At 35.9% G+C, this 27,860-nt stretch overlaps 5 protein-coding genes across 7 annotated transcripts; 1 reads left to right on the forward strand and 4 right to left on the reverse strand.

Annotated features, from left to right (window-relative positions):
• The first annotated feature begins 64 nt into the window (after nucleotides 1–64).
• On the forward strand, nucleotides 65–2,502 carry LOC6646710 (lysophospholipid acyltransferase 7). The gene is made up of 6 exons (XM_002069339.4): nucleotides 65–338; nucleotides 440–560; nucleotides 619–811; nucleotides 1,305–1,456; nucleotides 1,518–1,894; nucleotides 1,973–2,502. Exons 1-6 carry the CDS (start codon nucleotides 127–129, stop codon nucleotides 2,382–2,384), a joined length of 1,467 nt encoding a protein of 488 aa, XP_002069375.1. The 5' UTR covers nucleotides 65–126; the 3' UTR covers nucleotides 2,385–2,502.
• A 1,390-nt stretch (nucleotides 2,503–3,892) lies between these two features.
• Nucleotides 3,893–12,200, reverse strand: LOC6646711 (RING finger and CHY zinc finger domain-containing protein 1). Its single transcript, XM_023178181.2, has 6 exons — nucleotides 11,914–12,200; nucleotides 9,687–10,682; nucleotides 5,782–5,946; nucleotides 5,567–5,725; nucleotides 4,446–4,724; nucleotides 3,893–4,388 (listed from the first exon to the last, which is right to left on the reverse strand). The coding sequence occupies exons 2-6, from the start codon at nucleotides 10,374–10,376 to the stop codon at nucleotides 4,269–4,271; spliced, it is 1,413 nt and encodes a 470-aa protein (XP_023033949.1). The 5' UTR covers nucleotides 10,377–10,682; nucleotides 11,914–12,200; the 3' UTR covers nucleotides 3,893–4,268.
• Nucleotides 12,201–12,261: 61 nt separating this feature from the next.
• On the reverse strand, nucleotides 12,262–13,647 carry LOC6646714 (MTRF1L release factor glutamine methyltransferase). 2 transcript variants are annotated; one of them, XM_002069341.3, is made up of 3 exons: nucleotides 13,400–13,647; nucleotides 12,810–13,330; nucleotides 12,262–12,749 (listed from the first exon to the last, which is right to left on the reverse strand). In XM_002069341.3, exons 1-3 carry the CDS (start codon nucleotides 13,583–13,585, stop codon nucleotides 12,509–12,511), a joined length of 948 nt encoding a protein of 315 aa, XP_002069377.1. In that variant the 5' UTR covers nucleotides 13,586–13,647; the 3' UTR covers nucleotides 12,262–12,508. The 2 variants fall into 2 exon arrangements, with proteins under 2 accessions (XP_002069377.1, XP_046866529.1); XM_047010573.1 differs by having other exon boundaries at nucleotides 13,489–13,545.
• A 2,730-nt stretch (nucleotides 13,648–16,377) lies between these two features.
• Nucleotides 16,378–21,681, reverse strand: LOC6646715 (UDP-N-acetylhexosamine pyrophosphorylase). 2 transcript variants are annotated; one of them, XM_002069342.3, is made up of 3 exons: nucleotides 21,376–21,681; nucleotides 19,595–19,963; nucleotides 16,378–17,727 (listed from the first exon to the last, which is right to left on the reverse strand). In XM_002069342.3, exons 1-3 carry the CDS (start codon nucleotides 21,419–21,421, stop codon nucleotides 16,613–16,615), a joined length of 1,530 nt encoding a protein of 509 aa, XP_002069378.1. In that variant the 5' UTR covers nucleotides 21,422–21,681; the 3' UTR covers nucleotides 16,378–16,612. The 2 variants fall into 2 exon arrangements, with proteins under 2 accessions (XP_002069378.1, XP_015033029.1); XM_015177543.2 differs by lacking the exon at nucleotides 21,376–21,681 and adding an exon at nucleotides 20,039–20,132.
• Nucleotides 21,682–22,227: 546 nt separating this feature from the next.
• On the reverse strand, nucleotides 22,228–24,320 carry LOC6646716 (transmembrane protein 115). Its single transcript, XM_002069343.4, has 4 exons — nucleotides 24,020–24,320; nucleotides 23,668–23,951; nucleotides 23,249–23,605; nucleotides 22,228–22,895 (listed from the first exon to the last, which is right to left on the reverse strand). The coding sequence occupies exons 1-4, from the start codon at nucleotides 24,257–24,259 to the stop codon at nucleotides 22,466–22,468; spliced, it is 1,311 nt and encodes a 436-aa protein (XP_002069379.1). The 5' UTR covers nucleotides 24,260–24,320; the 3' UTR covers nucleotides 22,228–22,465.
• Between the last annotated feature and the right edge of the window lie 3,540 nt (nucleotides 24,321–27,860).

Below are 27,860 nucleotides of genomic sequence, written 5' to 3' on the forward strand. Positions count from 1 at the left end.
AACAGAAAATTGTGTAGTGTTATCGCACTTTACCAGTTTCATCGATACCATCGATGGATTTGCCAGCTCTATTATAGTCCTCGTAACAATAACAAAACAAATTGATATTGGAATCAGATCAATAGAATGAGCTTGGACGACGTTGTCTATGTCCTCTGCCTGTTAGGGTGCATTGGAGCCGGAAGCTATATAAGAAGAATTCAAGATGAACAACAGCGAAAACTTATCTCAACTGGTCTGGGAATCATAGTCATTGTAGTCGTTTCTGGCTTCCACAGTTTGCACTGTTTCATTTCACTGGCTTTGGGATCAGCATGTGTTCTTTTGGTAGAGCCCAGGTGAATATAGAGTACAAAACATATATTCATAGGAATCTAATTGATAACCCCTTACCCTACATACATGTACATACATATGTATATCCCGTTTGCCCTTCTAGCAAGTGTCACCTTGTCACGTTTGTTGTCATGTTTGGATATTTGGTTTTCTTCCGACTCTTCGATTTCTATCTAAGCATTCCCGGGCATACGAATATGATTCAAATGTTACTTACACTTAAGGTTAGTTGCATAACAAAAATACACGGTATAGAAGTCTCATTTCTTCTGCGTTCTTAAGGTCTCTGGCATAGCCTTTGAAAAAACGGCTTCTTGGAAGCGACTCATGGCTAGAGACGAACAGACACAAAACGAAAACCGAGATGTGAATAGCGAGACAACTATTGAAATTACAGACTATGATGTGGAACTACAGCAGCTGAGCGCTGCCGAGATTCTGCATTACAGCTTTAATTATATTGGAGTGCTAACGGGTAAAGTATAACCCTAGTTATAAACTGAAAAATCGTTTCTGGCATTGCCTTTTGAGATGATCCGGATCCTGTTATATACTTGTGATCTTGTAGAGTACTTTTCCTGCCCTCTCCAGTGCATGGGGGAGGTGGTTTATTTGATTTGTTATTCTTTTTCAGTTACAAATGATTAAGAATTGGGGCAAACGTGTTTTAATTTCCGGAGTTCAGATCCCTATCTCTCCGACTCGCACCGATGGTTGCCTTTATAAGCATAATGATTATAATTATATTGATATTACAACGGGCAAACTTCGAAAATATGTAGATAATTATATTACGATAGACATGTGCAAGGAAAGTCGTGCTATCATCTTGGCAAGTCAAAGTCCATTCATACGTCGAGTGTCTTGATAGTCATTTATTTATAGGTGTAGATTGTTTTCCAACATATACATACATGACCTACGATATATTTTTAATTAATTTAACTAACCCAGGTAATTTTTTTCAGGTCCATACTATCGCTATAGAACATATCGCGATTATTTCGAGATGCCGTTCAAGCATTATGCCCCAAGCGTTGAGTCCACTATTGAAAAGCTTAAATATGCTGTGTTCTACTGTAGTATTTATCTCACTACCAACTATATTTGGCCTCTTGAAGTGAGACAAAGTCTGAGTACAAGTAAAAACATAAATGAATCATTGGATTGTACTTTTCTAGTATGCCCTAAGTGACGAGTTCTACAATGAGCGATCCTTTGTCTACCGCTTGTTATATGTTTGGCCAGTATTCTTCGTTTTCCGGGCACGCATTTATACAGGTCTCACGCTCAGCGAATGTGTATGCACCATGGCTGGATTCGGCGCTTACCCTGAAGAAGCAGATGCTAGCAATGGCGAAGGACCTCGAAAGCGTTATCAGCATCTAAAAAGAAATGCCGAGAAACTTAGCTACAATTTCACCACTATAGTCAACACTCGAGTGCTCGAAGTGGAAAAGTGTTGGACTTTCCGCGAGGGAATGAAACATTGGAACGTATGTGTTCAGTATTGGCTGGCAGTGAATGTGTACAAGCTTTTCCCCAGTAAAAAGTACAGGTTAGTTTATTGACAAAAATAAGTCATAGTCTACTATTAATTTTAATCGCAATATATTTAACTAATCGCTTATGCTAGAACTGGCGCCACTCTGTTATGTTCAGCCTATTGGCATGGGTTCCGACCGGGACACTATTTCTGCATTATGGGTGCTCCATTCTATGTAGCATTGGAAGATATGTGGCATAAGATAGTGAGAAAGGATGCAACTGGCCTAAGCCGCAATGTGATTGATGTAATTTTCTGGATATTTAAGTGGTTTGCGTTTAGTTACTTGGGCACTGCCTTCCTGTTGTCTTCATTTAGTCGCATTTGGCATTTCTACAACTCGGTCTATCACATTGGATACATAAGCTGGTTGGCAATGATTTTGCTTGGATTGTATCTGACAAACTTAAAGAAAGCAGCAGAACGTAGACAGAAACGAAAACTAGAAACTGAAGCTAGTGGAGATAGGGAATCCACTGCTATCAAGGAAAAAGCCCAATAGGCTTTTTCACAATTGTAAACTCCCATGATTTTGTTATATAAACGGCTTTATTTTTATGACAACTTATTGGTAGTTATTTGTTAAAAGGTATGTCATAAATATATGTCGTATAATTGTAGTTTTCATAGTACACATACTTATTTTGTAAAATATATTTCCATAGTCATGTCCAAAACTGTTACTTGACTTAGGGCTCTTTGATTGACTGCTATTGAATTGGTTTTTCCAAATTTATGAATCGCGATTGTCCACTATAAGGCTTTATATACATACATTCTACTTCCAGTGCCATTACTAAGGTGCGTCTTTCATTATAAGCATTTTAAATAAATGATTAATAAAAATATATATTAAAAAAAAATTACTACGAAATTCATCTAAATTAAATTCAAGAGAATAATGAATCAATCAAATCAATTATTAAAAATGCTGTCAGTTAAATAATTATATGTATACATAAGTGTATCTATATATGTACTAGCAGTCCCACAAGACTTTGTTCTGCTCCTGCAATGTTTTTAATTTCTAATTTCTGTGGCCTCGGGTCAAAACTTGGTATTCCTATTTGACTTAAATATATAGCTTAGAAAGTAAACAATGTCAGACCTATATTTACAAGCGATTTGCAATTGCAATTCCAATGTACAGTGGAATTAGATAAATACCTACTTATACTTCAGTGTATCACCATTCTACATCGATGTGCTCAAAAACTTTGGACAATTTTGGCGAGTAGTCGATTGCCTACAATAACATTGTCCATTTTCCTTGACAACTACCGACCAACCATTGTCTGCAACTGATTGCCAACCATTCAATGGATATCCATAATTTCCCGTGTTGGTCCGCTCTGCCGAAAATGCAGATGCTGCAATTATACATTGATATGCAGAATACAACCGTTTTTCTTTATAATTGATGGCCGAGAATTAAGCCTAAAAACTTAGTTGATTTTAGGCTTGAAGTTAATTAATGCGACAATTACTTTGTATAGCTTATATAGGTCCATCGGTCCATACAGAAGATAAAACGGAAACAATTTTTTATGATTTCGGATATTTAAAATCCTCTTCTGAAACATATGCAATAGCTGACATACAACATATTAATGGTCAGTTAATACATCATTTTTAAAAACCTGTTGTTCGAACCAAATCTATAGTTACCTTAGTCAAAAATATTATTATTATAAGATGGTTTTTTATGATTTCGGATATTTAAAATCCTCTTCTGAAACATATGCAATAGCTGACATAAAACATATTAATGGTCAGTTAATACATCATTTTTAAAAACCTGTTGTTCGAACCAAATCTATAGTTACCTTAGTCAAAAATAGTATTATTATAAGATGGTAAAGCACTAAACTAACCGTTAATATTATTTGGTTAGGACAAAAATTTAAGTACATACCTTGCAACGAAGCGTAAAATGTGCCATATGTCCACATGTATAGGCATAGGTATAATTTTTGTAAGTATTAGATGAGTTTATGTAGGTTGTCTTTACTAATGTAAGACAGATTTATTTAGATAGGCGTTTTAAATGCCAAATATACTTGGATGAAATTGTACAAATTTTAATAGAAAATTCGAAATTCCTAACAATAACGATGCAAGAAATCTATATTCAAATTCGAGGACAATGTTTTGTTTCTTTTAAAGGTAATAACATACGGCTTACTAATAAGAATTTACCAATGTTAAATACTCTCTAATGCTTTAAAGAGCCTTTTGTGTCTAATTTTATATATGCATATTCGATACCAGCTCGAATTTGGTCTAAATTCAATACGTTTCGACTTCAGTTTTAAAAATTTAGTTTCATCATGTGCGGGAGCATGGCAAGAGATTTTCTGTTAAGCGGATAGAGGAGAAGCGAGTGTCATGCCGAGGAAGGCTCATCGGTAACCAGAGATAGTCGACGCTTTACATCCTGCGTGGTATTGTAGGCGCCGCAGTGTGCGCACTTAAGGCCGATGAAGTGGAATTTCGTTTTGGACGTCTGCAAAAGTCAATCAACATAGTTATATATCCTGACTATGAAAGTGAAATTACATACCTTGTGACAATCGTTGCAGAAAATGTGCACACGCTGGTTCTCGTATTTTAGCGACACGGGCATGCGCAAGGCCTGGGCATCCAAATACTCCCAAAGTGCCGTCATATCGATCAGTGAGGTCTGACACGTGGGGCAGGTATAGTGACCAGATGCTAACAATTGATCAAAGCACAACTTGTGGAGCAAATGGCCGCAGTCGGGAATATGGCATGGAATGCGGGAAGTATGAATGTCGCCTAAACATACAGGACAATTAGACCGTGAAATGTTCTCAACGCACTGAAAAATGTCAAACGAGAATTTTATAAGTTACTGTGCATCTGAAGTTTTAATAATGACATATTTGAACAGATATTGTAGAATAAAAATTATAGTTAAAATTATAAAATTTAAATTTTAAAAGAATCGCTTGAAATGTACCGAAGATATAGGTCCAAGATCCGGGCTGAAAACAATGCATAATTTCGGCTGAAAGGTCTAAGGGGAGTTGACATTGATCTTACCAGACCGACAGGCAAACGAACGGATATAAAACCGGTCTATATCTTATGCGTTACACATTACTGACCGAAATTGATCTACTCTTTTTGCAAGGGTATATAAAAACAAGATCTGATTAAGCAGTAAAATTACCGGTTCAATACTATTCAGAGCCTGTTACGGATCCACACCGTTTGCATACTTATTATGTATATATATGTAGATCTGGTTGTAAATTTTTGCCATCTCTTGAAATTCGACAACTGGATTTCCGACCGAAAAATCAAAAGCAATTAGTTTGGCAACCGGTTTACCAATGATTTCGCACTAACTTTAAGCTTACTTTGAATGCTTTCAAATTTCGGAGGTCAGTCTGTGCATAGACCTGTGGATTTAGCCTTACAAACTATTGCATTTTGATGTCAGTGTCAGAATTGGTATATGTATATGTAACAACATTCTATCAATATACTATACATACATATGTACAAATAAAAATAACCACGACGTTTAGGAAAACCCCAGAAAAAAAACAAAAATGGTAATTTTAACGAAAACAAGTACACATTTTCGATTCAAGTTGCTTGGGAATAGTACCTTGACACTATGTATGTATGTATATCAGAATGTTATCTACTCACCCTGTGACCATCAATCTTTAACTGTATCGGCAGACACATGTTGCAAACTTCGCAATGAAAGAAATTGTCAGCTCCGCCAATGCGGCAGATGCCGCATCCATGACAATGAAATTGCTGCTTATCCGCATCGTCGAATAGATTGCAAATGAGGCAAGTGTACTTAAAGAATTCGCATTAGTTTTGATAATGGCAATACGCAGATAAAATATACTTACTTTTCCAAAGCGTACTCCACACTTTTCGCACTGCTCCTGGACTTTTTGTCGTGTGTTGCACTCCGAACAAATTAGTTCTGTGAGCGTCTTGCGATCAAAATGATGCGACGTTTCATTTTCATCGTGGCAAAAACGGCACTTGTAGAATTTACTACAGCAGGGCGTCTAAAAATAGTTAAAGAAAAAATAATTATGTGATGCCACTATAGATATACACATACATATGCATGTATTATTAAACTAACACCTTCAAAGCTTTAATATATAATATCCAAGGAACAGGAAATATAAAATAATATAACACAATTATTTAGCGATACATTAGAACCGAAATGGTCGAAGTCTCAGAATTTTAAATTGAGCTGCTAATGAAAGATTGAGTGAGGGATATGGAAACTGTCAAATAAAAAGGGTATCTTCGTGACGTTGGTAGACACAGAAAACAATTCCATTTGACGCCTTTCCACGTCATCCAGGCATGGCCGATTGACTTAGCGTTACTATAAACCCAATTTCATAGCCATTGCACAATTTCACAATTTTATTCAGTGAATCATAAACCTTAATTAAATTAAGAAGAGAGACATAAGCCCTAAGTCAGAAAAAGGCTATGAGGTAGACCAAAATATTTGAACAACAACGCTTCTCACTCAAAAACGCGTCGGTTCATTAGATCTTCGCTAATTAATTACATGAATTTAATTGTTCCGACCTAAAAGCACATGGAAAAAAAAACACGCTTAGAGAATGGGACTGAAATTTCACAAGTTTTGGACCTCAAGACATTTCTGAGCAATCTCTAGAAACGGTGTGACTCAAAACCATTTCTATTTTGCCTAATGTTAGGCAAAGTTTAAGTCGTGATACCATAATTAGTTTCAAGAAAAGGGACTATCGAGCACTTAATCCATCCACGCTTCAGTAGTGAGTATAACGATTTTATTGAATACACATTATCTTTTATCATTATTAATACGCAGAATATGCATACATACATTGTACTCATGTACATAGTTAATACATAGGTACATACTCTCTCAAAAGGTGTACATACATAAGTTATCATCTTAAGTAGTAGGGTGTTAAACATTGCAAACAAAAGTATGCCCAATCATTCTGTCGTTCTAAAAATGTTCTTAAATGTTATCCAAAATCAATATGCATACTTTGTTTCCATATAAGATGTTGTGTCAAAACTAGTTATTCGGTAGCATTTATCGGTTTCGGAAGACAGACCAGGCCAAGAGAAAGAAGAGGCGAAGAAGAAGAGCATAAATTATTCGATACGACAAAAAAAAACATAAACAAAAATTATTCTGTTAAATGCTGAGCTTAATTAGTAAACATTTGATGATCTATCCACTTTTGTTATAACAGATGTTTTGGAATTAATGTGCAAAAGAGAGAGAATATTAGAGTCCTATAATACACAACAAATTGAATAAAAACTACATTTATCTGGATACAAACAATTACGAAAAGTTTAAACTGTCCACATTGTGCCCCACACTGAACCTAAAACTAAAAATATAAGGTCATTTCATGAATAAAGTCATATTGAATATGCATTCTGAACTTCACCTGATTCAATATTAGCCAGCGAATGGTTCTACATATATAAATAATTACATGCGTGCGCACACAATGCCAAAACCCTCACGATAATGGGTCGAAAAAACTGGGAGTGTGCTACAAAACTTACGTGACATTTCTCCAAAATGACATTTACGAGCGAACACACTATAATTATTTTTTGAGAAAGCCGCGGTATGTGCCAACACTCGCGCCTCTACTTTCAATTTTCCGCACTACACACAATTTACACATGTGTACATGACTATCTACATATATTTAGTCTTGATTACTTCATGATTTTACACAAATATGAGAAATTCAAATTCCAGAAATTGAAATACCTATCTCCATTAATTGATGAAACTATTGTAAATAAGAGTTGAGTTTAAATTGAATCACCATATAAATGAATACATGCAAAATTCTTTCATTCCAATTTTGATAGCATTCGAGTTCTTGTAAGCATAAAAACTATCGGGAGACATAAATAGGTTTATAGATATGTACTTAATAGTTGGCACCTATCAATTCTCAGTGCAATTATGAACTTCAACAAAAGCTCCAAGTCGAAAAAGAAACGATAACAACAATTCAGATTTCAGGAACACAAAATGTAGGTGCTAAAAAGGGCAAACGACGACTTTGCGATACCCTTATTTGAAATGTCTTTAAACATCATGTAACATACGTCTTATGCGAACAACCTACCCCTTTATGTCAAGGGTATGAAAAAGAAAATACCGAAAAGGAATGGCTCATTATTTACCGAGATCAATGGAGAATAGAGGTGTTAAATAGCCACTCACTTCTGCGATTTTGCTGCCAAGTATTATTTCTGTGAGAGAATCGGAGTAATTATAATTTAACCTACCTCAGCAGTTGTTGTTGCCAATTGAACTTAAATTTTACGGCCACAAGTCGAAATAAAAGAATTTTAGCTAATGATGCTGCTTCTGTACGTCTTCGGACAATTGGTAAAACAATTTTTTTTTTTTATTTTTGTTTGTTTAGAATCGCATAAATTTTGTTGAAATGTTTAAATTCCCATTGAAAGTGAACACAAAAATGTGCCATAAACACGACAAAGCTAAAGCAGATGGCTTTACTTGCCACATAAAAGTTCCTGATATATAGACCACCCAAACCCAATCATGGTCCAGAAGTGGTCTCAAGTTCAAAACTTTGGAATAAAATAAAAAGAAACAAACGGAAATCGTAACATAGCATCATGGCGAGCAAAATTAAATGAAAAACTGCTAAAGTAAATTGGATGCATGACATAAAGAGGATCGCTCTCTTTTGCAATACTTTTAATTATTTTGCATTACCCATTGTGTCTGGTTCTGTGTAACAATATTTCTGTAAAAGTAAAGTTTCTTATGGATAGACAAGTGCCAAAATTACATTTTATGAATTTTCGTATACCACACGGTATATTTTCGAAACGATCGTATCACGGTTTTTTATCAACAAATATAAGCCAATGCCTTTAATACCTTAGTTGTAAGGTTTATTTAAATTTCATTATGCCTTTATAACTCAATATTTCAGCAGTATAACGCAGCTTAACGGTCTAAAAGGATTACATGATCTCGCCTCGTTGTGCTGATCAAGAATGCACATGCACGGATCTGGAAAATATTTTCGGCGGGTGTCCTATCAGAAAATTAAATTTTTGGGCCATCATTTTCTAGCGGGACATTTTGATAGTTTTAGGATCCATCAAAATTGCTCGACCACTTCGAAGATTCATAAAATGATTAAAAATATTGATATTTCTGGGGGTGTCCACACACCCCAGACTCCGCCCCTGGATCGGTCCAGGTATCTGCTTACATCTACTATCTAAATTTTAAACAGACAATCTTGAAGACTTTTTAGTTGTAGATTGCTCCTTAAACCACAACATTTTAAAAAGTCGCTTTCAGTACTCTAAAATTCAAGCTTAAATAATTAAACGTCTAAGCCGTCTACAATTTTTATCAAATGTAATGTAAAAGTGGATTTACAGAATTCGCTTTCTTTTGTAAGTTTCATCATGTAAAAAGTGCTTTTTCACAATGCAAACTAAGTCAAAGTTTAAGGCAAACAAAATCAATTCGATTTTTCAAACAGTCATCGATTCGACAACCACAGTCCTAATAATGTCTTTGATTCCAAATCTGAAGTTTTTAAATTACACTACATTACACACATTTTCTGGGCTTGTACCGAAGCAAAACCAATGTGCATCACTTGCATATTGGATTGTGCGGCTAATGGAAGGAGTAATATGTACTTTAAAATACTCGTATAAGAAACTGCATTATGTAATTTCTTTTTCCACTTACCACAAACATGGCTCGACGTTTATAATGTGTGCATCCGAAGCGCAATGACTCTGGTGTCGCATTTGCTATATTATTGGAATCGGAATTGTTATTGCAGTTGACGCTGTTGCCAGTCTCGTTCCCGATGAACCGTGAAAATTGATCATGATGGAGCTGGTGCTGTTGTTGCACCTTAAGCTGCTGATGGGTGGAAGTTAAGCCACAACTGGCATTTAGTTTTTTTGAATCCGGGGCTTGTTGCCCAACATTGCTGCCGTCGCAGTATTGAAGAATCGGTGTGGAGTGCGATTTTCGTAATTTGGCCGACGAGTAGTAAGTGGCGATGGATGATATGGAGGAGGAAGAATGTGCCGCTATAGTGGGCGACATAATAATATATGTCTCTTGTTGTTGTTGTTGCTTTAGATGTTTTTCCTGTGGTATCTCAGTGGCTGTATCTGTAGCTGGAGATGCTGATATCGGACACGGATTGTGACCCTCCGACGAGGTCGTTGTTGCTATTGTCGTTGTCACTGTTGCTGACGCCAAATATGAATTTAAATTGACTTGATTGGGTTCTTTTGTATTGGTAAAAATTTGTATATCAATGTTGTTGTTGTTATTATTGTTGTAGCTGTTGCTCAAGTGTTTGTTGCCGTTGTGGTAGTTTTCATTTAGCGATATTCGCCGCTGCCGTTGTCGATTCTTCATTTTGTTACTGCACTCTCTTCTTCCGTCTCTCTCTCTATCTCAATTTGTTTCTCCGATTTTGTGGGTTGCAGCAGAGAGCAATGGAGTTATTTCTTTAATTCGGCATTGAAATAAATTAGTTTTACGACATTCAAGCCCGCTTCGACAGAACTTCTTTATTTCTCTCGTCGATTTCGTTGTATTTATCTTTGTCTCTTTAATTTTTATTTATAAGGTGTAATCGAGTTTGGTAAATACGAATATCTACATATATACATAAATACGCGATTCTTTAGAAGAAAACATTCTTTTGAAGAGATGTTACGTCTGTTTTAATGAAAAAATTAAAATTACAAAGTTAATTACATACACAATTACGTGTTTGTATTCAATTCAACCTTAAATTAACCAAAACCCACTAAAATTAAATTGAAATTTACTAATTTCTAATAGAGTTCGAGTGATTGGTTTTTCAATTACAATTTTTCCTTCTAACTGTAATAACTGAAATAATTTTTAAAACTGTTTATGTAGGTTTTTCATTGTTTTTCCTAAAAAGTAAATGCACTGGATAACATCTAAATAGTTTTATTTTTTAATAGTTTAGTTTGCTTTTGAATGTTTCATATGTATGCAAATTGTGTTTTATTGCTAACTTTTAAAGTGGACAACCGTGTACAATATACATACACTCATGAATTTTAATGGCTGAATTATAACACTTTTTGCATTGCTGCTCAAGTGAAAAGGGGAAGCATGATTCGCAATGTGTGTGGGACACTGTGCAGCGGAGGAACACTTGTTAACATAGTAATATATGTACATATGTACATATGTATGTACGTATGTTTATGTACATACATATACATATATGTATGTAAGTAGCTCCGACAAGACGACTCTGCGCGCAAGACTTTCGCTTTTTCTCATAGAGAAGTTTGGGTGTGGAGCGAGAAGGGGCTGCCAAGGTTTTTTCCTTTTATTATCATTTGCGGTTTTTTATTTGCATTGAGCTTGGTGGAAAAATCATTGTGCCTATACAGTTTTTCGCAATTATACAAAAGGGAGCAGCAGCGCAGAGCCGAACCGACAATAAATATTGAAACTGTGCAAAAATTAAATACACAATGAGATAAAAAGGCCAGCCACCAGCTCTCAAGTTAAAAACAAAACCCCGAAAAACTTGATTTCGGATCATGTATACGCACTGTCTCACAAACATGACCCGAGGAAACTGGATGCATTTGAGCAACAAAGCAAATGAAAGACATCGTATGTACATATGTTATAATCGTTAGTCAATTTTTAAAAGTTTTCAATGTAAATCCCCCCTCGAAATGTTTCTCTATATGTAAACACAACATATGTACATACATACATACATATATATACATACATACATAACTCGATGAGTTTTACTTGTTTCGGAATTTGTTCAAAATCGAATTTTAATTAATTGTCATCTATGTATGTATGTATATATGTACATATGTATATATATTTTATTTGTTAATTATAACGTATTAGCATTAAAAGACGCGTTTAAAGATAAACACACCGCAAAGATCAGCAGCAGCAATTGTCAATTAAATTAATAGAGCGGCTCAACAACAACGAACGAAATTCACAATCCCATCGCCATTATTCCGCCGTCGCGAGCATCCGCCACGAGTTGAAATTTTGAACTGAGGAGCGCGATCACACATGTCGTCACTTGTTGCTGGCAAACGCTCTCGTCTCTTGCTTGTTTCAGGCAACAACTTTCTCTCCAGCTGATCGGCAAGCAATTCGGCTGGTCGCTACGCTATAAACATTGTCTTTCTCGTCTTGGTGATATTGTGATAATGTGTGTATGTATGTATGATCGTTTTGTTATTAGCTTAGCTTTGAAACAAAATGCAATGAATGAGTGAGTGTTAACTTGAGGAATATATTTCGTTTGATGCTACAATATCTGCTTCTAAAATACAACACTTAATTTTTATTTGAAAAGCAGGTTATGTATGTATATAGAGTACATGTGCATATATAATCATATACTTAACCTGCCTATGAGCCTCTGTGGAGCTTGCAGATCAAGTCGCATTTAAAAGCATAGCCGACTAAACTGCATTAATATAATGATAATAAATATTTTTATGATGGTTATTCCCCTAGACTTTTTCAATTTGAACAAATCGCTCCCTTTTATATTGATCGTAATAGCTATCTACGAATTTGAGACGACCCTGATATTTTAGATTCATAATAGTCTTGACCAATGGCGGATGTTCATTGCCCAATTCCAACCAGAGTTTGCCGCCAGAACGAAGGTAACGACAGGCAAGTTCAAACACCAAACGGGCTACTCGCAAACCATCCGAACCACCATCTAGGGCATTGAGGTTTTCGTATCTACAGTTGAAATTATTATTAATAGATAAGCTGGATTCAATGATATCCTTATTTACTTACACTACAACTTCGGGATGTAGGAACTGAAACTCCTCTGTTTTAACATATGGCGGATTCGATATAATTAAATCATATTTCTTATCCTTAAGTTCATCAGGCATATACTTGTCCTCCTCCATGGTGTGGTTGTATACCTTGAAACGTTCTTGTAGCCCAAGCAATTTTGCATTTTCCCAGGCCAGAGCAGTAGCCGCTTTGCTTCTTTCAATGGCAATGGCGTCCACAAAGGGTAACCTATGTAGTATAGACAACGACATGGCTCCGGAGCCACAACCCACTTCCAGCATGTTTACTTGCTTATCATTTTTATAATTTTCTATAACTAATCTGACAAACTCCTCCGTTTCAGGGCGGGGTATAAACACAGTTGGAGCCGTCTTCAATGTGATATCCATGAAATCCCATTCCCCAATAATGTGCTGTAGTGGCATGCGGGCACATCGAGCTTCCAAGAACCTCTCAAAGTCCGACAACTGAGATGAATTAAACTCGAGTTGAGCAAAGTCATCAGGGACAGTATTCTAGAAGCAATAGATAAAAAACAATTAAAATGCATTTTGTCCCTGCCATTGTTGAGTTTGGAAAATTACGAATTTCTTCTTCAAGACATGCGACACTATGCATTTCAAATTAAAATCGGTGTCTTCAACGCCAGCATCTTTTAATTTCTCTCTCCAACCTTTCAAAGCATTTGTCACCGGTAAATTTCCACTGGCGCTAGTGGTATAATTTCTTTTAAGGGCCAAACGAAGTGTCCTTGTTGTAAACTTAAACATAACTTTATCTTATTTATATAATTTACTTGCACTAAAGAAAACCCTACAGCAATGTTTTCTCAGCTGATGTCAATCGATTGTAAAATATCATTATCGATTATCGATAAAAATACAGAATTGGGTTCAAATACGATATTGGGGTACTCGATATTTATAATATAAATGAACAATATTTTTATTCAGAGATGATTCAAAGTACAACCAGCGAGAAAAAAAAAAGCCGCACTTTAAGGTTGGTACAACTTTTACTTCTCTAGTTCGGGGTTCCCCCAAATGTTATTCTATTCGCTTAACTTTAATTTTTGGGAGTCCCGAGATTGTTTTCTTCACTTTGTGACCAATTTTTGAAGTGACAGTTGCTACAATTTTATTTCACGGAGGTGAACGTTAACAAATCGTGCTTAACGGAAAACAGATGATCATGAAATAGCGCTGAAAACTAATTCAAAAGCGAGGACCCGAGCGCTGCCTCAAAGTTCGACGCAGAAAAGGAGCACGATACTCCGAAAACTGCTGCGTTGCCACTGTGAAGCATTCGCCTTTTGTAATTGTATGGGGAATCATTTCAAAATACAAGACAGAATCACTGATTATGCTGCAAAGGATGGTTAATACAGAAAAGTACAAAGAAATTATTCTCAGTGGACTTGTGCCCAGCTTGGAGTCAGTAATATAGAGGGAAAGGGAACCCATATTCCAGGACGTTTCTGCAACTTGTCATCGGGCGCGTTCTTTTAATGGTTTTTAAAGATTTAGTTTCTGATCATTTTATTCATCAAATTTAGCTTTTCACAAACCACAGGTATCAATTTTAATGGAAGAATTAGGTATAGAGTCCTTGGATTGGCCAGGAAACAGTCCCGACTTCAATCCTGTTGAATAAAGTGGTCCCTTATGAGTGCAAAAATAGGAGAGAAAAAACCAAAATTTAATGCTTAAATTGATGAAAACAAAAGAAAAATTGTGGTTTTAGGCCTAACATAGGAATATCTGGAGGCTTTGTATGATTCCATGTCCAATAGAGTCAAATATGTTATCATGGCCAAAGGTGGTACAACCGAATACTATTAAATGTATAACTTAATTTTTAAATTCAATTTGAATTATTTTGAATGTATTGTAATTTATGTTAGTAACAAATAGCTTAAATAATAAACCAAAAATAGTTAATAGTTTATTTAAAATTTTTGTTCTTTAAGACGGTCAAATTACTGAAAGGTCAGTTATGTTGCGTTATTTGACAAAAAAAAAAATTTAAATAAATAACATATATGTAACACTTCAAAATTTGATGTGAAATTGCTTGAACAGTTTGTAATATTGTGCGGATTTTTTTTCGATCTTAGTATATATACACCATGTGTCTAACTTTTCCCACATTAGAATCTTTTCGAACTTTAATTTTGAATGATGGAATACTTGTTTTACATAAGAGTGATCAATTCCATTCACATGCTTACTCATAAATAATGTTGGCAAAAAATTTTGGATATTGCCAACCATATAACCCGATTGAAAGTTCCGCCCCTACCGATCACAATAAGCCAATGTTTTTACTTTAATGTCGGACTCCTCGTCCGATTGCAATTGGCTGAACTCTTACTCTCGAATTTAAACAGAATATTTTTTACTTCATAATAATGATCATCAGCAAGATCATCGTCAAAAGATGCTTAACGCCCGATCCCATCAATGTGTCCGCTGACCAATCGTATCTTATTGACAGCGTCGTGAATCCTATTCCTGATTTATTTAATTTTTTTGATATATACTTATGTATGTATATTTTGAGCCGCTCTCGATGAGTAAAAGATTTTGGGGCCAGAAGCAGTCTGAGTATCTTTATTTTACAGTTAAGTTAAATCGTTATCTATATAAGGTTTTGGATACTTATCCTTAGTCACAATAATTTTAAATATTGAACCCCAATTTGATAGGGGACCAAACGTTTAAAACGATTCGCTGACAGTAACTTGTACCATCGTCCAAAATGTAAACAATCATAAGTTGTCCAGGCGTTGCTTTTCTAAGAAAAACACTAAGTTGTTTCCTTTTTGGTTTCCCAATGTATCCCTATTGGAGACCGCCTTCAGGAGATTATTTTTACACATTGATGTGGGTTTAGTCTAAAACTAAGTTTTAAACCCATCTCTATTGTTTTTTGTAACTATATGTACATAGTTAAACCATGAAACAATAAGATGATAAGTCGCCCAAATATACGTAACAGTCAGATGTAGGTCTTAGGTGTAAACTTTAAATGCATTTGTAGAGTAGAAATTTAGATATCTATCTGTGTACCTGTCTGATTGACTCAACAAGAGAGCTCGAAATAAAAAAAACATTTCTACAAACGTCGTATGACATATAAAAGCTTCATTTAAATACTATAACGTCTCGGTTGCTCCCTGAATCAAAATAATCTTAAGATACAGTTTTTTTAAGTCCTACTGAGCCTTGCTACACCCGAGCATTTTCTGCACATTTGGAAATAAATGGCGAATGTGCGTAAGGATATTATAAAGTTGATCAGCATAAGCCAAATTGATACACCCATTCTTCTCTGTCCGACCGACTGTATGATCTCCTAAGCCTCGGAGACTACAAAAGCTGAGGTCACCAAATTTAAAGTCTAGACTCGTGCATTATGCAGGCAGATCGAGTTTTTTTTTAAATTCGAGATGATCTTAAGCTTCAGACAAAGATTTAAAATTTATCTCAACAAAGCAAAAATAGCCAAAATTGATCACTTAGGTGTAGATTAAACATTTAAGAAAATGAAACTCATCGGATTTAGTCTATAACTACAGATATGAAATTTATAAATTTACAACGTATTTAAAATTATGTATATATTATATATATTAACATAACGATTGCACAATTATTTACCAAAAACAACAAAACAAAACCAAATTAGAAATTTAAAAACATTTTACAAATTTGATTTAAGTACTGCCGAATTATCGTGGGCTTTTTAAACCCTAATTAATTATTGAGGAATCAAAGAAGAATCTTATATTGCAATCAGAGATGTCCGTGTAGAGGATCCCGCGTGTCCCTCAGATAAACAGGACTTGTAAAGGATTTTCCTTCGACCTGCGAGGCGAGATTCTCTCCGGCATATGTGATGAATGGTGAAATCTCACAGACTTCACCATGAACAAATCCGCCAGCATCTTCAATGTATTTCTTGTGCAGCCGATACAAATCTGCCCGGGCCGTCTTTGGGCAATCTTTGCCTGCCACATCAGCATTCTTCAGAGCACTAAACTCTTCGTCGCGTGGCACTTCCATAGCCACAAACTTTTCTGCAAACTCAAACACATCAAAGACGAATTTCTCAATTTTAATGCCATTTGGCTTATCTGGAGTGAGACGCTTTCCGGCATTGTCAACAAACGGAATCTTCTTTTTGGCAACATGCAGTTTTAACTCTTGTTCAAAGGAGCTCCCAATCTTCTGCAGAAAATGTGCACTAAAAAAGTGATTGCAAATGTTGCCGGCACTAAAGGTTAGTCGTCCATCGGAGTTACGCATCTCTGCAGTTTTTGCCGAGATTTCAGAGTACTCCACCACTTGGTATTTTCCATCAACAATAGCGACAACGCCCACAGCCTCGTTTGGGGCTGCCTTCTCTACCACTTTCGCAGCACAATCGGCCTTCTCCTGTACACAATAGCCAATAAATACGGGGTCAGCCACTTTGATAAGAATATTATCCACGCTATGGGCATGCAAATATAGAACGCCGCGTTTCTGCATATCATCCAAAATTCCTTGCCGCTTCATGGCCCTGTATATACCCCCGTTGCCATCCGGAGCTCGAGCCACACGATGTCGCTCGTCCAAAATGATGCGGCCGTCGTATTCAAAACATGGTAATGAGCCCTGCTCAAAAAGCAAGACATTTTCTGATTTCAGTCCAAAGAAGTTGTTGGCCAAGAAATATTCGTAAGTCGGCTGAACTGTATGCTCTGATGTCATTATGTACCATGTGATATGGCCACGTTTCCCAGTTGCATCCTGAGCCAATTCTTCCAGCTTTAATATACGCTCAGCCTGGATGCGGAAAAGAGTTTTCCGTGACTGTAAGCCCACATCGTACATACCCTTGGGATGATCGAAGCCAAGTCGGGTGCCTGCAGAATAAAAAAAAAAGTTGAATAAGTTGAATTTGAAACAAAGAACCTCATTTCAAAATTAGGTTGAAAAATGTAAATTTGCTCCACTCTTGTAAATAATTTAGTCAAAAATCTTATCACAGGGAATTGTTAAAATAAAATCTATAACTGATTGCTTAATACCTGAAAAAAATGTATGAAGATCACCGATAATTTTAAAACACCCGTTTTCGTGAAACGAGTTTTGAGTTTTAAAGATTTGTTACTCACACTCTTAAGAGAGACTTACAAATTAAAGTTATATCAAATTTCAGATATTGATAAAAAAGAATTTAAGAGAAAAAGATTTTAGTAAAGGAAGTAAAAGCAAAAGAAAAAAAACAAAGACAACAGAGGAAAAAAAAACATTCCATTAATTACCACTAAGTAGTGCTGTTTTTAGCCGGTCGACCTTAAAAACATGTTTCTTTTTCGTCAATGGTTTTGCTTTCGATTTCTTTTGTTTACTGTCCGCTATTTAGCATTTAAGCAGGCTTAGCATAAGGCCATATCTACAAAACTACCGGTTTTTGATACATACATGCGTCAATATGTATACAATATACTTCTGTGAAAAGTCATTTATCTGCATCGGTTATCGAGTTACATTCATGTCTTGTTCAATTATAAAGATCTCGGTATTTGTTTCTTAATAAAAAGAATACACAAATTTGTGCGTTTCTCTCGGTATATAGCCTGTTACGTGATTTGACTTTTAGCTATACTCCGCCCGCATAAGACCGGGAAATGTCAAATGACTCCAATTGTTTCAAAATGGCGCTCAAACAAACCAACGAACGAAAAGAAAGGCAACGGGAAACATACATACATCGACTGAACAATGGGCCAGATTTGCGCAAAATTGAAAAGTTTACAAAAAAAAATGACTAAAACCGAGCCTGATCGTCCAAACCGATGTTTTTTGAGACACCATTACGCGTTGAGATACATACTTTCAAAGGGATCACTTATAATTTTTTTAGCGAAATTTCTGAAATCTGTCCCATCGTCAGCCAGTTGAAAGAATGGCTTAAAATCATGGTTGATGTTGGCGTGTCTTGTACGCGGAATTACAATTACAATAACAAGGCAGCTACATGAGAGAGTGGGCACTACCGATTGAGATTGAGGGCGTGTGTGTGTTTGTATGCATGTATATCGGAGAGTCTTGCAGTGAGCTTGCTGGAGCATTTTATGTCAAGTTAATTAGCTTTTTCACATACACAGCTATGCACATGAAATATACAACAAGCCAGACAAATGACTGAAGTTGTTTCTTTATTTCATTTTCAACTTTGCCCACTGCATTTCAAGGCAAAGTGAACTGAAGATACATACATATGTACATACATATATAAGTGTGTATGTATATAAAGTGATTTCAGTATCAAAGGATTTCAGCAAAACATTTTGTTGTTGTTTTGTTTAATTTGCTTACAATGAAGATCGAATTATTCCGGTTTTTGAATTCCATCTATAGTAGAATCTAGAAGAAATTTAATGGAATACAAATTATCTAAAGTAACAATCGCAGAAGTTTGTAAATATAATATAATAGCATTTCTCCTATCTTTTATAAACAAACAGAATTCATGGAATTCTCTTATCAGGAGATATAAACTTTGACTTCTATCTCACTTCATATGTATATATGTACATATATATGTACTTAAATTGTTTCCTGCATTGTATGTATAAAGAACTTTGGTTCTAAATAGAGCTATTAAGAAAACACCTTCCTCTTGAATTTAGATACTTGAATTTGATAATATATGCACAAGTGTTAGGTATTTCCCCAGGTGTTTGCACATTTCAGTATCTACCCTTTCCCCTGCATTCAACTCACCTTGTCCGCCTGCCATTAGCAGCACAGCGACATGTCCATTGCTAATCTGCTGCAATCCTTCATCCCGATAAGCATTTAGTTTCTCGCCAGATGTTCGAGCAATGGATATTAACTTTCCCTCGGGAATGGGCTGCAAACGGTTGTCCAATTTAATACCATTCTCGTTCATTGAGATGGTGGCTCGGTCGAAATACTGTTTGATTTCATCCAGATTCAACTCCTCGATGTCGCGCACCAGATCGGCGCGTTCGTCCGTTGTTAGTTCATGCCAAAACTTAAGTAAATGCTCCTGCCCCACTTGGGTGAGTCGTGAGTGCATTGACAAATAATCTGTCATTGTTGGCTTTGCCGTGGTTGTCGTGGCACCAACTAAAAGATAGTGAAGTAGAGGGGAAAGGTAGTTTAATGCATTTGCCGAGGCCGAAAAGTTCAGTGCAAATATACTTTTCTCTCTTGTGTGTAAATGTCTTGATTGATAATTTGGCAAGTGCGATAAAAAGAAACCAATTCGACCAGCGCTTTCAGAGTCCCACCGAGCGAACCGTTATACGTGGTAAGCAATAAGCGACTGAGCGCCAACCGATCGCCCTCAGTGGTTTTTCTTGCTCAAAAGCATCGTCGGTGCTTGAATGAATGGCAGGCGCGCATGTGTATTGCCGTGTTTTGTGTGCGCCCGTGTGTGTGTGTGTGAATTTTGACGTATTTGCAGGCGCATATTAACATGGCTATGTCCATTATTATGATTTCCTAATGGGGTATATATATTTAAGCGTACTTTTACACCACTTAAGTAACAACCCATCAAAGAAAATATGTTAATATTAGATTTCATTGATATTCGCGTGAGATTGTCTTTTAATATTGTTTCAACCAAATGTTTTCTCAGGTATTCAGCTTTAAAACAGAATGTTATGTTGTTGTAATTCACTGACAACAACGACAAAATATCTTCGAAAATAAAAGTTGCAAAAGAAGGTTCATTGTGTAAATACTCTTGACCACTTCTGTACATATATTAACGGAATTCCCATGGGTATTAATTAGTCTACCTCGATCAGTTCACTTCGATCTTGCTTGGCTTGATCGCCTGGGACTGCTGCAATCGCTCTGTCTTCGGGCCATGGTGCAAATTCAAAATTCGAATGGCCCTGATCAAAAAGCAAACACAAATTTTACAACATGGGACAGGCGAAACTGAAAGCTTTTAACGGAAATACATAGTACAGAACAAATCAATTGCTTAAGTCGGCAGCATTTAATCAGGTATAACTAATGTAATGTCGGTTAAGTCGAAATTCCGCTCCTAGGTTCGACTAAAACTAGTTTACATCTGAGTTGTATACAAGTTTCCATATTAAATGGAAAGGTTACGACTGCTGGCATTTAAATATTGTATAAATATTTATCCATGCATATGAGTGTACATACATACACATATGTATGTACATACATATGTATAAAAAGAACTGACAAAAAGTTTTAACTGATAGCGGGACAAAGTCGAGTTCGTCCGGTTTGTTTAGTTCTTGTTTTTGCCACGACTCTAAATTGCAACACATACATACATACATATGTACATGTAGGCATTCATATAAAAATATTAGGCGCTCTTACTCACTCTTACGCACACACACATACTTTTCAAAACGGAACGAAGTTGTTATCGATACGTATGGCCTTTCCGTTTTATCTTCAACATGGTGTGGGTCGCAGTCGGGGCAAGGGACGTGTTGTTCACTTTCTTATCACTACTTTAAAATTATTTGAATTGTCTCACTCACCATTGCGATGGCGTCGCACATTTATGTGCTTGTAATTATGACCCATTTTGTTTAACAACAAAATTCTCTTACACAGCCACCCACAAAAATGCAACCCACAGGGTCACCCTGTACATCAGCCACTTGCCAACAAAAAAAAACCAAACTTGTTTTGCATTCGCCCTTAATTTGGCTTTCGCTACGGCAACATTTTATAATTAACTTTAGTCCTTTGTCTTTGACTTGTAGTGAGAAATCAATAAATAAGTTAATTTAAGCAAAACGCTCGGAAGACTCGAAGACTACACGAAATCACAAAATAAAATTGAACAAAAACAATAGGCCATATTTTAGGTGTTGGTAAACGGATATCTTATTCAAAGCTGCCAGAAAAAAGCGTTGCCAGACTATATAGTTTTAGTACCGCTTCATTTGAAATTTGATAAGAAAAAACGGGGTAAATACTATGTAAGGTTTTTGTATCAGGTAAAACAAGTAACCTTGTAATACAATTTTTATATGCTTTTAAACCGTTTACGAAATTTGTCGCAAGCAATTGGAAACCATTGTGCCAGTAAATCACTCGTAACATTTATTAAAAAAATAAATACTTGGAAACTGGAAGAAATTACAAATCTTAGGATTTGTAAATTCTTTGTTTTTAGCATTTTCTGTATAAGTTTTAATAAAAAACTCACACTACTAACTGAAGTAAAAAAGGCCTACCAATCACATAACCGGCTACGACCCACATAAAAAGAAAACTAGTTTTTAATACTCATAAGATACAAAGGTGATACTGATCTGATTCAATTTGTATGGTCTTAGCAACTTTGGACACGGAAAGATCTATGAGTTAAATGATATATTTTTGGGTTTTTAAATATCTATATATATTTACAGTTATTTAACTAAATAAAGCATATTTTCTTTTTTCAATTATATATAAGGACGACAACAACAGAAATATTTTCTTTTTGGTATTCCGTTGCATCATAGTGCAAGGGCAAGCAGTAATTAAAATCGAAAACATAGACAATGTTAAATATATGAAGAGGATCAAATAGAAATATCAAAAGGAATTAATTTATGTTAAGATGGAGACACACATCTAAGCCGTCGATGATGTCGTGGATGCGACGTCGTCCAAATTAATTAAAGTCGATTTAGAAACATCGTTGCCTTCTTCATCATGTGCCCCCTCTTTGGGTGGCGGAGCAGGCATGGGTATTGCAATAGTGCTCATTGTGCTTATCATACGCGGCTCAGATCGCGACGATGTAATGGGCAGCTGCGAACTGGAAGTGCTGCTGCTGGGCTTGAGAAAGTCTGGTTGTGGTTGGCTTTGACCAGGACTATGGCTATGACCATGACTGCTGTGACCGCTATGATGTTTTTGCTGATGGTGATGTGAATGCTGGTTATGGTGTTGATGATGATGATGTTGCTGCTGCTGCTGTGGAAATGACTTTGGCAGCTGAGAGTGCCGGCTGGAATCCGTGGCCTTCAATCGCTCGCTTAAAGCCTTTAGAGCGATTTGTCTGAAATATAAATAATAAAATAAATACCGAATGATTATAGCATTATGTTAAAAAAATACGCACGAATTTACGCAATTCGAATTCAAAAAAAAAGGACTCAAATGTTTTAAAAGTTAGATAAATCCATTTTTGTGTTTTAAGAAAACTAAATGAACGATTTTCGACTGTATCTTTTCAATCGAAAGGATAAATTTAAAACACAAATAAGCATACGTGATTTATGCTATGATCGCCAATAAATCACAATTATCGGGATTGCCATATGCCACCCTAAGAACGCTTTGGAGTTGCAGAAGTCCCAGCTCTAATCTTAAATATTACGATTTATTTTAAAATTTTCCCAAACTACTCACCGTCTTCTTTCAATATCATGCGGATCCACTCCTGGCATTTGCACAGAGATCGATGTTAAACTTGAAGTTGATATCGTTCTCAAGGGCGTCGGTGTCTTGACCACGCCTGCGCGTAGGCAACAGTTGTAAATGGGGTTCACCAACATGCTGATAAAAGACTGTGATACATTGGGAAAGAAACTAGCAAATGTGAAGCTTTCAGAGCTATCTCCACGACCATTTGGATGATGCTGATAGAAACGCAAATATATCCAAGATACCAAAGATCCAGAGGCAAACATGGCAGGGTAAGTACCATCCAAAAATCCAATTGCCCAGCATATAATAGCCAAGATGAGAACCGTGAGAGGGACATTTCTAGGGATATAGAAAGGTAAAAAATTATAAATTGCTATAGTCTCTTCATTTATTTAACTGACCTGTTTGTAAGTCGTCCGTAGCGTGTCTTGAAGATTAAATGATCTGGCATGATTTGTCTAACAGCGACACAAATCCCTGCCACATATCCGGCCAAGCCATGAATATGCACATCAAACAATATTGTTGGGTTCTTCGTAATCATATAGTAGAAAAGGTAGTAAATCGTAGTGAGCAGCGACACACCAAAATTGCTTAAAGCAAAGAACTTGAACATCTCAAATTGACCCCAGAGGGGCTCCAGCATCTTTCCACATAGTCCAACGGTGACAACGTCAACAGCCACCTTCACCAATGAAGTGGAATCATAGTAGGAATTCATTAACTTTTAGCAAAATATACACAAATCCATACCTCCCACCAATGCAGTTCAATAAGCCAAAATGTGAACGCGGTCCACAACCAGAATTTCCCATTTGGCAAGATATATCCTGGAGTGACACTTAGTAGCAGAACGGCCATTTCAGAAAAGGATAAAATGTAACCAACAGTAGTGACCAGGCAGATTCCTGTGATCACTGGCGATGTATTAAGGAGCAGGGCTGTCATCTGCTGCCTGAGATAAGGCCAATTTCGGGTTAGCGGAGCTGACATGGCCTTTTCCTTTTTAATTTTTTTTCCTAAATATTTTGTTGTTGTCGTGTGTTAAGTGCTGCTTCTTCCAACATTATTAAAACAATCGGTCATCGACGTTATCGGTACAAACATTCGATAAATTATCGATTTTCGACAAAGGCCCGATAGTTTAGCTGCGTGGAACCAGGATTTGAAAACGGAGAAAACTTTCAAACGTTTTTCTATTGCTAATTCTTTTTTCGTTTAACTTTCGAAACTATTAAAACCAAAAGTCGAAGCAATAGCAAAAATCCGAAATCAAAAAATGTCACAGCAGTAGCAAGAGCTGTGCTGTTTTGTGTGACGTTGTTTTCTGTCAGTTTTTTGCTATTGCTGCTGCTGGGAAGTTTTTGGGTTTCGGTTTTCATGTCCAGCACCCATAGGGGATACCATTAAGGAATGTAAGTAACAGATAAAAAAAAAATTTGAATTAATTCAATTTTCTAAAACTCAGGAGATCTAGTTTGTCGGTGTAAGAGTAAATTCAAAATCTTTTAATGCTTATATTACTGGTTCTAATATTCTATAATGTCTGACATTAGTTGGAGTATAAGCATATAATATAAATCATTTAATGGGAATTCAATTTGTTTATTTCTTTTATGATTCCTTTTATTCACTCTTTGATATTCTCTCGAAAGTTATCCAACTTAAAAAAATGCGTGTTAATATCATAAGAAGTTTTAAAAAACACTTGGTTCATTATATTATACTCTATATTCAGTCTCTTATTAAAAGTTCAAGGTGCTTTATACTCAATACTATACAAACTATCTTTAGCGTTGTGAACAAAAGTTTTCCCGTGATGCTAGGAAATGTTATAATTATGTGAATTCTAAAAAACATTTAACACCGATGAGTTTTGTAACTTTTTCAAAACATTATTATCTGTGGAATCTTCCTATTTCTTTTTAAGTCTTTAGAGACACTTTGCTTTTGACACTATTCATTAATGATTCCATCAGTCAATATTTATCCGCGTGCTTATGTATGTATGCTGACGATGTCAAACTTTGTCTCAATTATAGAGAAATGGATTCATTTAGCCGGCTACAAGCTTATATAAAAAATGTTCAATCCTGCACCAAGTGTGAGGTAATGACTTTGCATTGTACCTTCCCTCAGCTGGTCACTTGTTTTTTACACAGTAGTCCTTTAGGACGTCTTAAAAAAATTAAATTACCTTTCAGCTTACAAAAATCCACAATTCTTTCATAAAAAGATGGTCAAACGATTTGTACTGTGTTAGTCCGTCCGATCTCAGTGTATGGATTTTGCCTTTGGTCGCATCAGACTAGGCTTGAATCCTTTCGAAAGCAGTGCTTGCTATTTGCCTTTGTGTACTTAGTGGACTTGTTTTGATTAACCTTTCTTCTTTAATTAACCGTGGCGATATTGACATTATCTTGTGTTTTGTATATGCGATCGTTTTTACATTTGGGGAAACGATGTTTTATATTAATGAAGTAAGTAAGTCGTCTCGCCGACTTGGGTATACCATACACCAGGTGAAACAAATATTTAAAATTTCGAAAACCAAATGTATGTCTACTAAATTGTTTTAACATGCCTCGTACCATTTGCTATCTCGCTCACTCTACAAACACACGAGCACTCTAGCGCCGCCACTAGCCAACGGCCAATTCTACCCGTATGGATCGCGTAGCAAAATACGTTCGTACGTATATTTTGCATGTTTCTAGTCCGATTTCAATCAAATTTGGTAGTTTGATAGAATAAGAAAAGATTTATTAGTCTGCCAAATTTGATCGCGATGGTCAAAAAATTGCAAGAGCCAATCGGTTTTTTCTAAATTATGGAGGCGGAAGTGGGCGTGGCAACATATTAAAATATATATATGCTGCGTAGATACTAAGCCAGTACACATACTAAATTTGGTGACTTTAGCTTTGTTAGTTTTCGAGAAAATCAGTTTTGTTTAATTTTCAGGGGCGGAAATGGGCGTGGCAAAATTTTTAAATAGTCAATATCTGCGTGTTTATTAAGCTAGCTTACATACCAAATTTAATGTCGGTAGCTTTCATAGTTTTTAAGAAAATCAGATTTATGTAAATTCCGGGGGCGGAAGGTGGCGTGGCAAAAAGTTGGAACAATTATTTTCTGCGCGCTAACTAAACGAGTATATAAACCAAATTTGATGTTTCTATCTGCTATACTTTTTAAGAAAAACAGTTTTATGTAAATTCTGGGGGCGGAAGGGGGCGTGGCAAAAATTTGAAACAAACCCGATAAGCGTACATACTACACGAGACTGCATACCAAATTTGGTGGCTCTAGCTCTTATAGTCTCCGAGATCTAGGTGTTCATACGGACGGACGGACGGACGGACGGACGGACGGACGGACGGACGGACGGACGGACGGACGGACGGACAGACGGACATGGCTAGATCGACTCGGTTTTTGATCCTGATCAAGAATATATATACTTTGTGGGGTCGGAGATGCTTCCTTCTGCCTGTTACATACATTTTGGCGACTTTAATATACCATTTCACCCTATGGGTGTATGGTATAAAAACTATCACATTAGTATATTTTACAGGCATACTTCAACTACTTCATCTACTTTTCGTATATCACTAAATGATATCGTGGTACGATCCGCATAATTTTTTAAACATAATCTTACCCGCATCATAAGTAGCATAAATACCAATTTTCGTTCCAATAGCTTTGCACCGGCGCACGGACGAGAACTCGGACATAGCTATATCGACTCAAATTTTTATGCTGATCAAGAATATATATATTTTGGAAACGTTCCCAATATGAATTCCATTTTGAACGCATTGTTAAAAAAAATTAGTTGATTTCAACATCAGCTTAAGCAATCTGTAAAAAAAATTGTCGGAAAAATTGTTCAATTTTTTGTGCTGCAAAGTGCAATATATTAAGAAGACTGTTTATGGATATTGTTCATTTATAATAACCGAAAAAAGATTTATCAGATATGCCAAGACGAACTCACCCGCAGATCTTATAATGAAAAACATTTTAACGACTGAGAAGAATATCAACAATGACTTCCTCATTTTAAATAATTCAGACGCGAAATTAGGGAGGATGCAACAAGGATATACAAATCTGATGCGTATACTAGACTTCTCAGACAGAAAACATATGAGTTCCTACGAATAGGACATAAAACATATTACACAACAAATATATTCTAAAACAATACAAAAAGTAAATTAGATACGGGAAACTAGCACAACTAATATTCTAAAATATCCTGCTGTGGAAAGGGCAATGAAGAAAGCGATAAAATATATGTAGGAACAACAAAAGGGATAGCTATAACCAGATTATCCGGATACACATAGATCAGAAGCAAATTAAAAAAGTAACAAAGGAACTAACTAAATAAATACAGGTTATTCAAGCAACCAAAATGATCCATAAAAGTAAAATTACCATGGTGTACTTCCATTATTTATTTTAACAATAATTGCTTCAAACTCTAGTTAGCAATCCTGATTCTGAAAGACACAACTTCACCCTTCCCCACAACAAAAAAAACACAATATTTTTAATTAAAAAAGTTATCTAATTTACG

The sequence above is a fragment of the Drosophila willistoni genome, assembly GCF_018902025.1.
Source record: "Drosophila willistoni isolate 14030-0811.24 chromosome 2R unlocalized genomic scaffold, UCI_dwil_1.1 Seg167, whole genome shotgun sequence".
NCBI classification, from domain to species: Eukaryota; Metazoa; Arthropoda; class Insecta; order Diptera; family Drosophilidae; genus Drosophila; species Drosophila willistoni.

What these genes read in the sequence shown, in the direction of transcription:
- LOC6646710 (XM_002069339.4), top strand. Translation starts at nt 127, where the DNA reads ATGAGCTTGGACGACGTTGTCTATGTCCTCTGCCTGTTAGGGTGCATT. An exon ending in ACTATATTTGGCCTCTTGAA is followed by an intron (nt 1,457 to 1,517) that starts GTGAGACAAAGT and finishes GTACTTTTCTAG; the next exon opens with TATGCCCTAAGTGACGAGTT. An exon ending in TTCCCCAGTAAAAAGTACAG is followed by an intron (nt 1,895 to 1,972) that starts GTTAGTTTATTG and finishes CGCTTATGCTAG; the next exon opens with AACTGGCGCCACTCTGTTAT.
- LOC6646711 (XM_023178181.2), bottom strand. Translation starts at nt 10,376, where the DNA reads ATGAAGAATCGACAACGGCAGCGGCGAATATCGCTAAATGAAAACTAC. An exon ending in AACGTCGAGCCATGTTTGTG is followed by an intron (nt 5,947 to 9,686) that starts GTAAGTGGAAAA and finishes AACTATTTTTAG; the next exon opens with ACGCCCTGCTGTAGTAAATT. An exon ending in GTGGAGTACGCTTTGGAAAA is followed by an intron (nt 5,726 to 5,781) that starts GTAAGTATATTT and finishes GAATTCTTTAAG; the next exon opens with TACACTTGCCTCATTTGCAA.
- LOC6646714 (XM_002069341.3), bottom strand. Translation starts at nt 13,585, where the DNA reads ATGTTTAAGTTTACAACAAGGACACTTCGTTTGGCCCTTAAAAGAAAT. An exon ending in ATGTCTTGAAGAAGAAATTC is followed by an intron (nt 13,331 to 13,399) that starts GTAATTTTCCAA and finishes TATTGCTTCTAG; the next exon opens with AATACTGTCCCTGATGACTT. An exon ending in CTACATCCCGAAGTTGTAGT is followed by an intron (nt 12,750 to 12,809) that starts GTAAGTAAATAA and finishes TTTCAACTGTAG; the next exon opens with ATACGAAAACCTCAATGCCC.
- LOC6646715 (XM_002069342.3), bottom strand. Translation starts at nt 21,421, where the DNA reads ATGGGTCATAATTACAAGCACATAAATGTGCGACGCCATCGCAATG. An exon ending in TGTGCGACGCCATCGCAATG is followed by an intron (nt 19,964 to 21,375) that starts GTGAGTGAGACA and finishes ACTATCTTTTAG; the next exon opens with TTGGTGCCACGACAACCACG. An exon ending in GCTAATGGCAGGCGGACAAG is followed by an intron (nt 17,728 to 19,594) that starts GTGAGTTGAATG and finishes TTTATTCTGCAG; the next exon opens with GCACCCGACTTGGCTTCGAT.
- LOC6646716 (XM_002069343.4), bottom strand. Translation starts at nt 24,259, where the DNA reads ATGTCAGCTCCGCTAACCCGAAATTGGCCTTATCTCAGGCAGCAGATG. An exon ending in TACGGACGACTTACAAACAG is followed by an intron (nt 23,606 to 23,667) that starts GTCAGTTAAATA and finishes CTATATCCCTAG; the next exon opens with AAATGTCCCTCTCACGGTTC. An exon ending in CATGATATTGAAAGAAGACG is followed by an intron (nt 22,896 to 23,248) that starts GTGAGTAGTTTG and finishes TTTATATTTCAG; the next exon opens with ACAAATCGCTCTAAAGGCTT.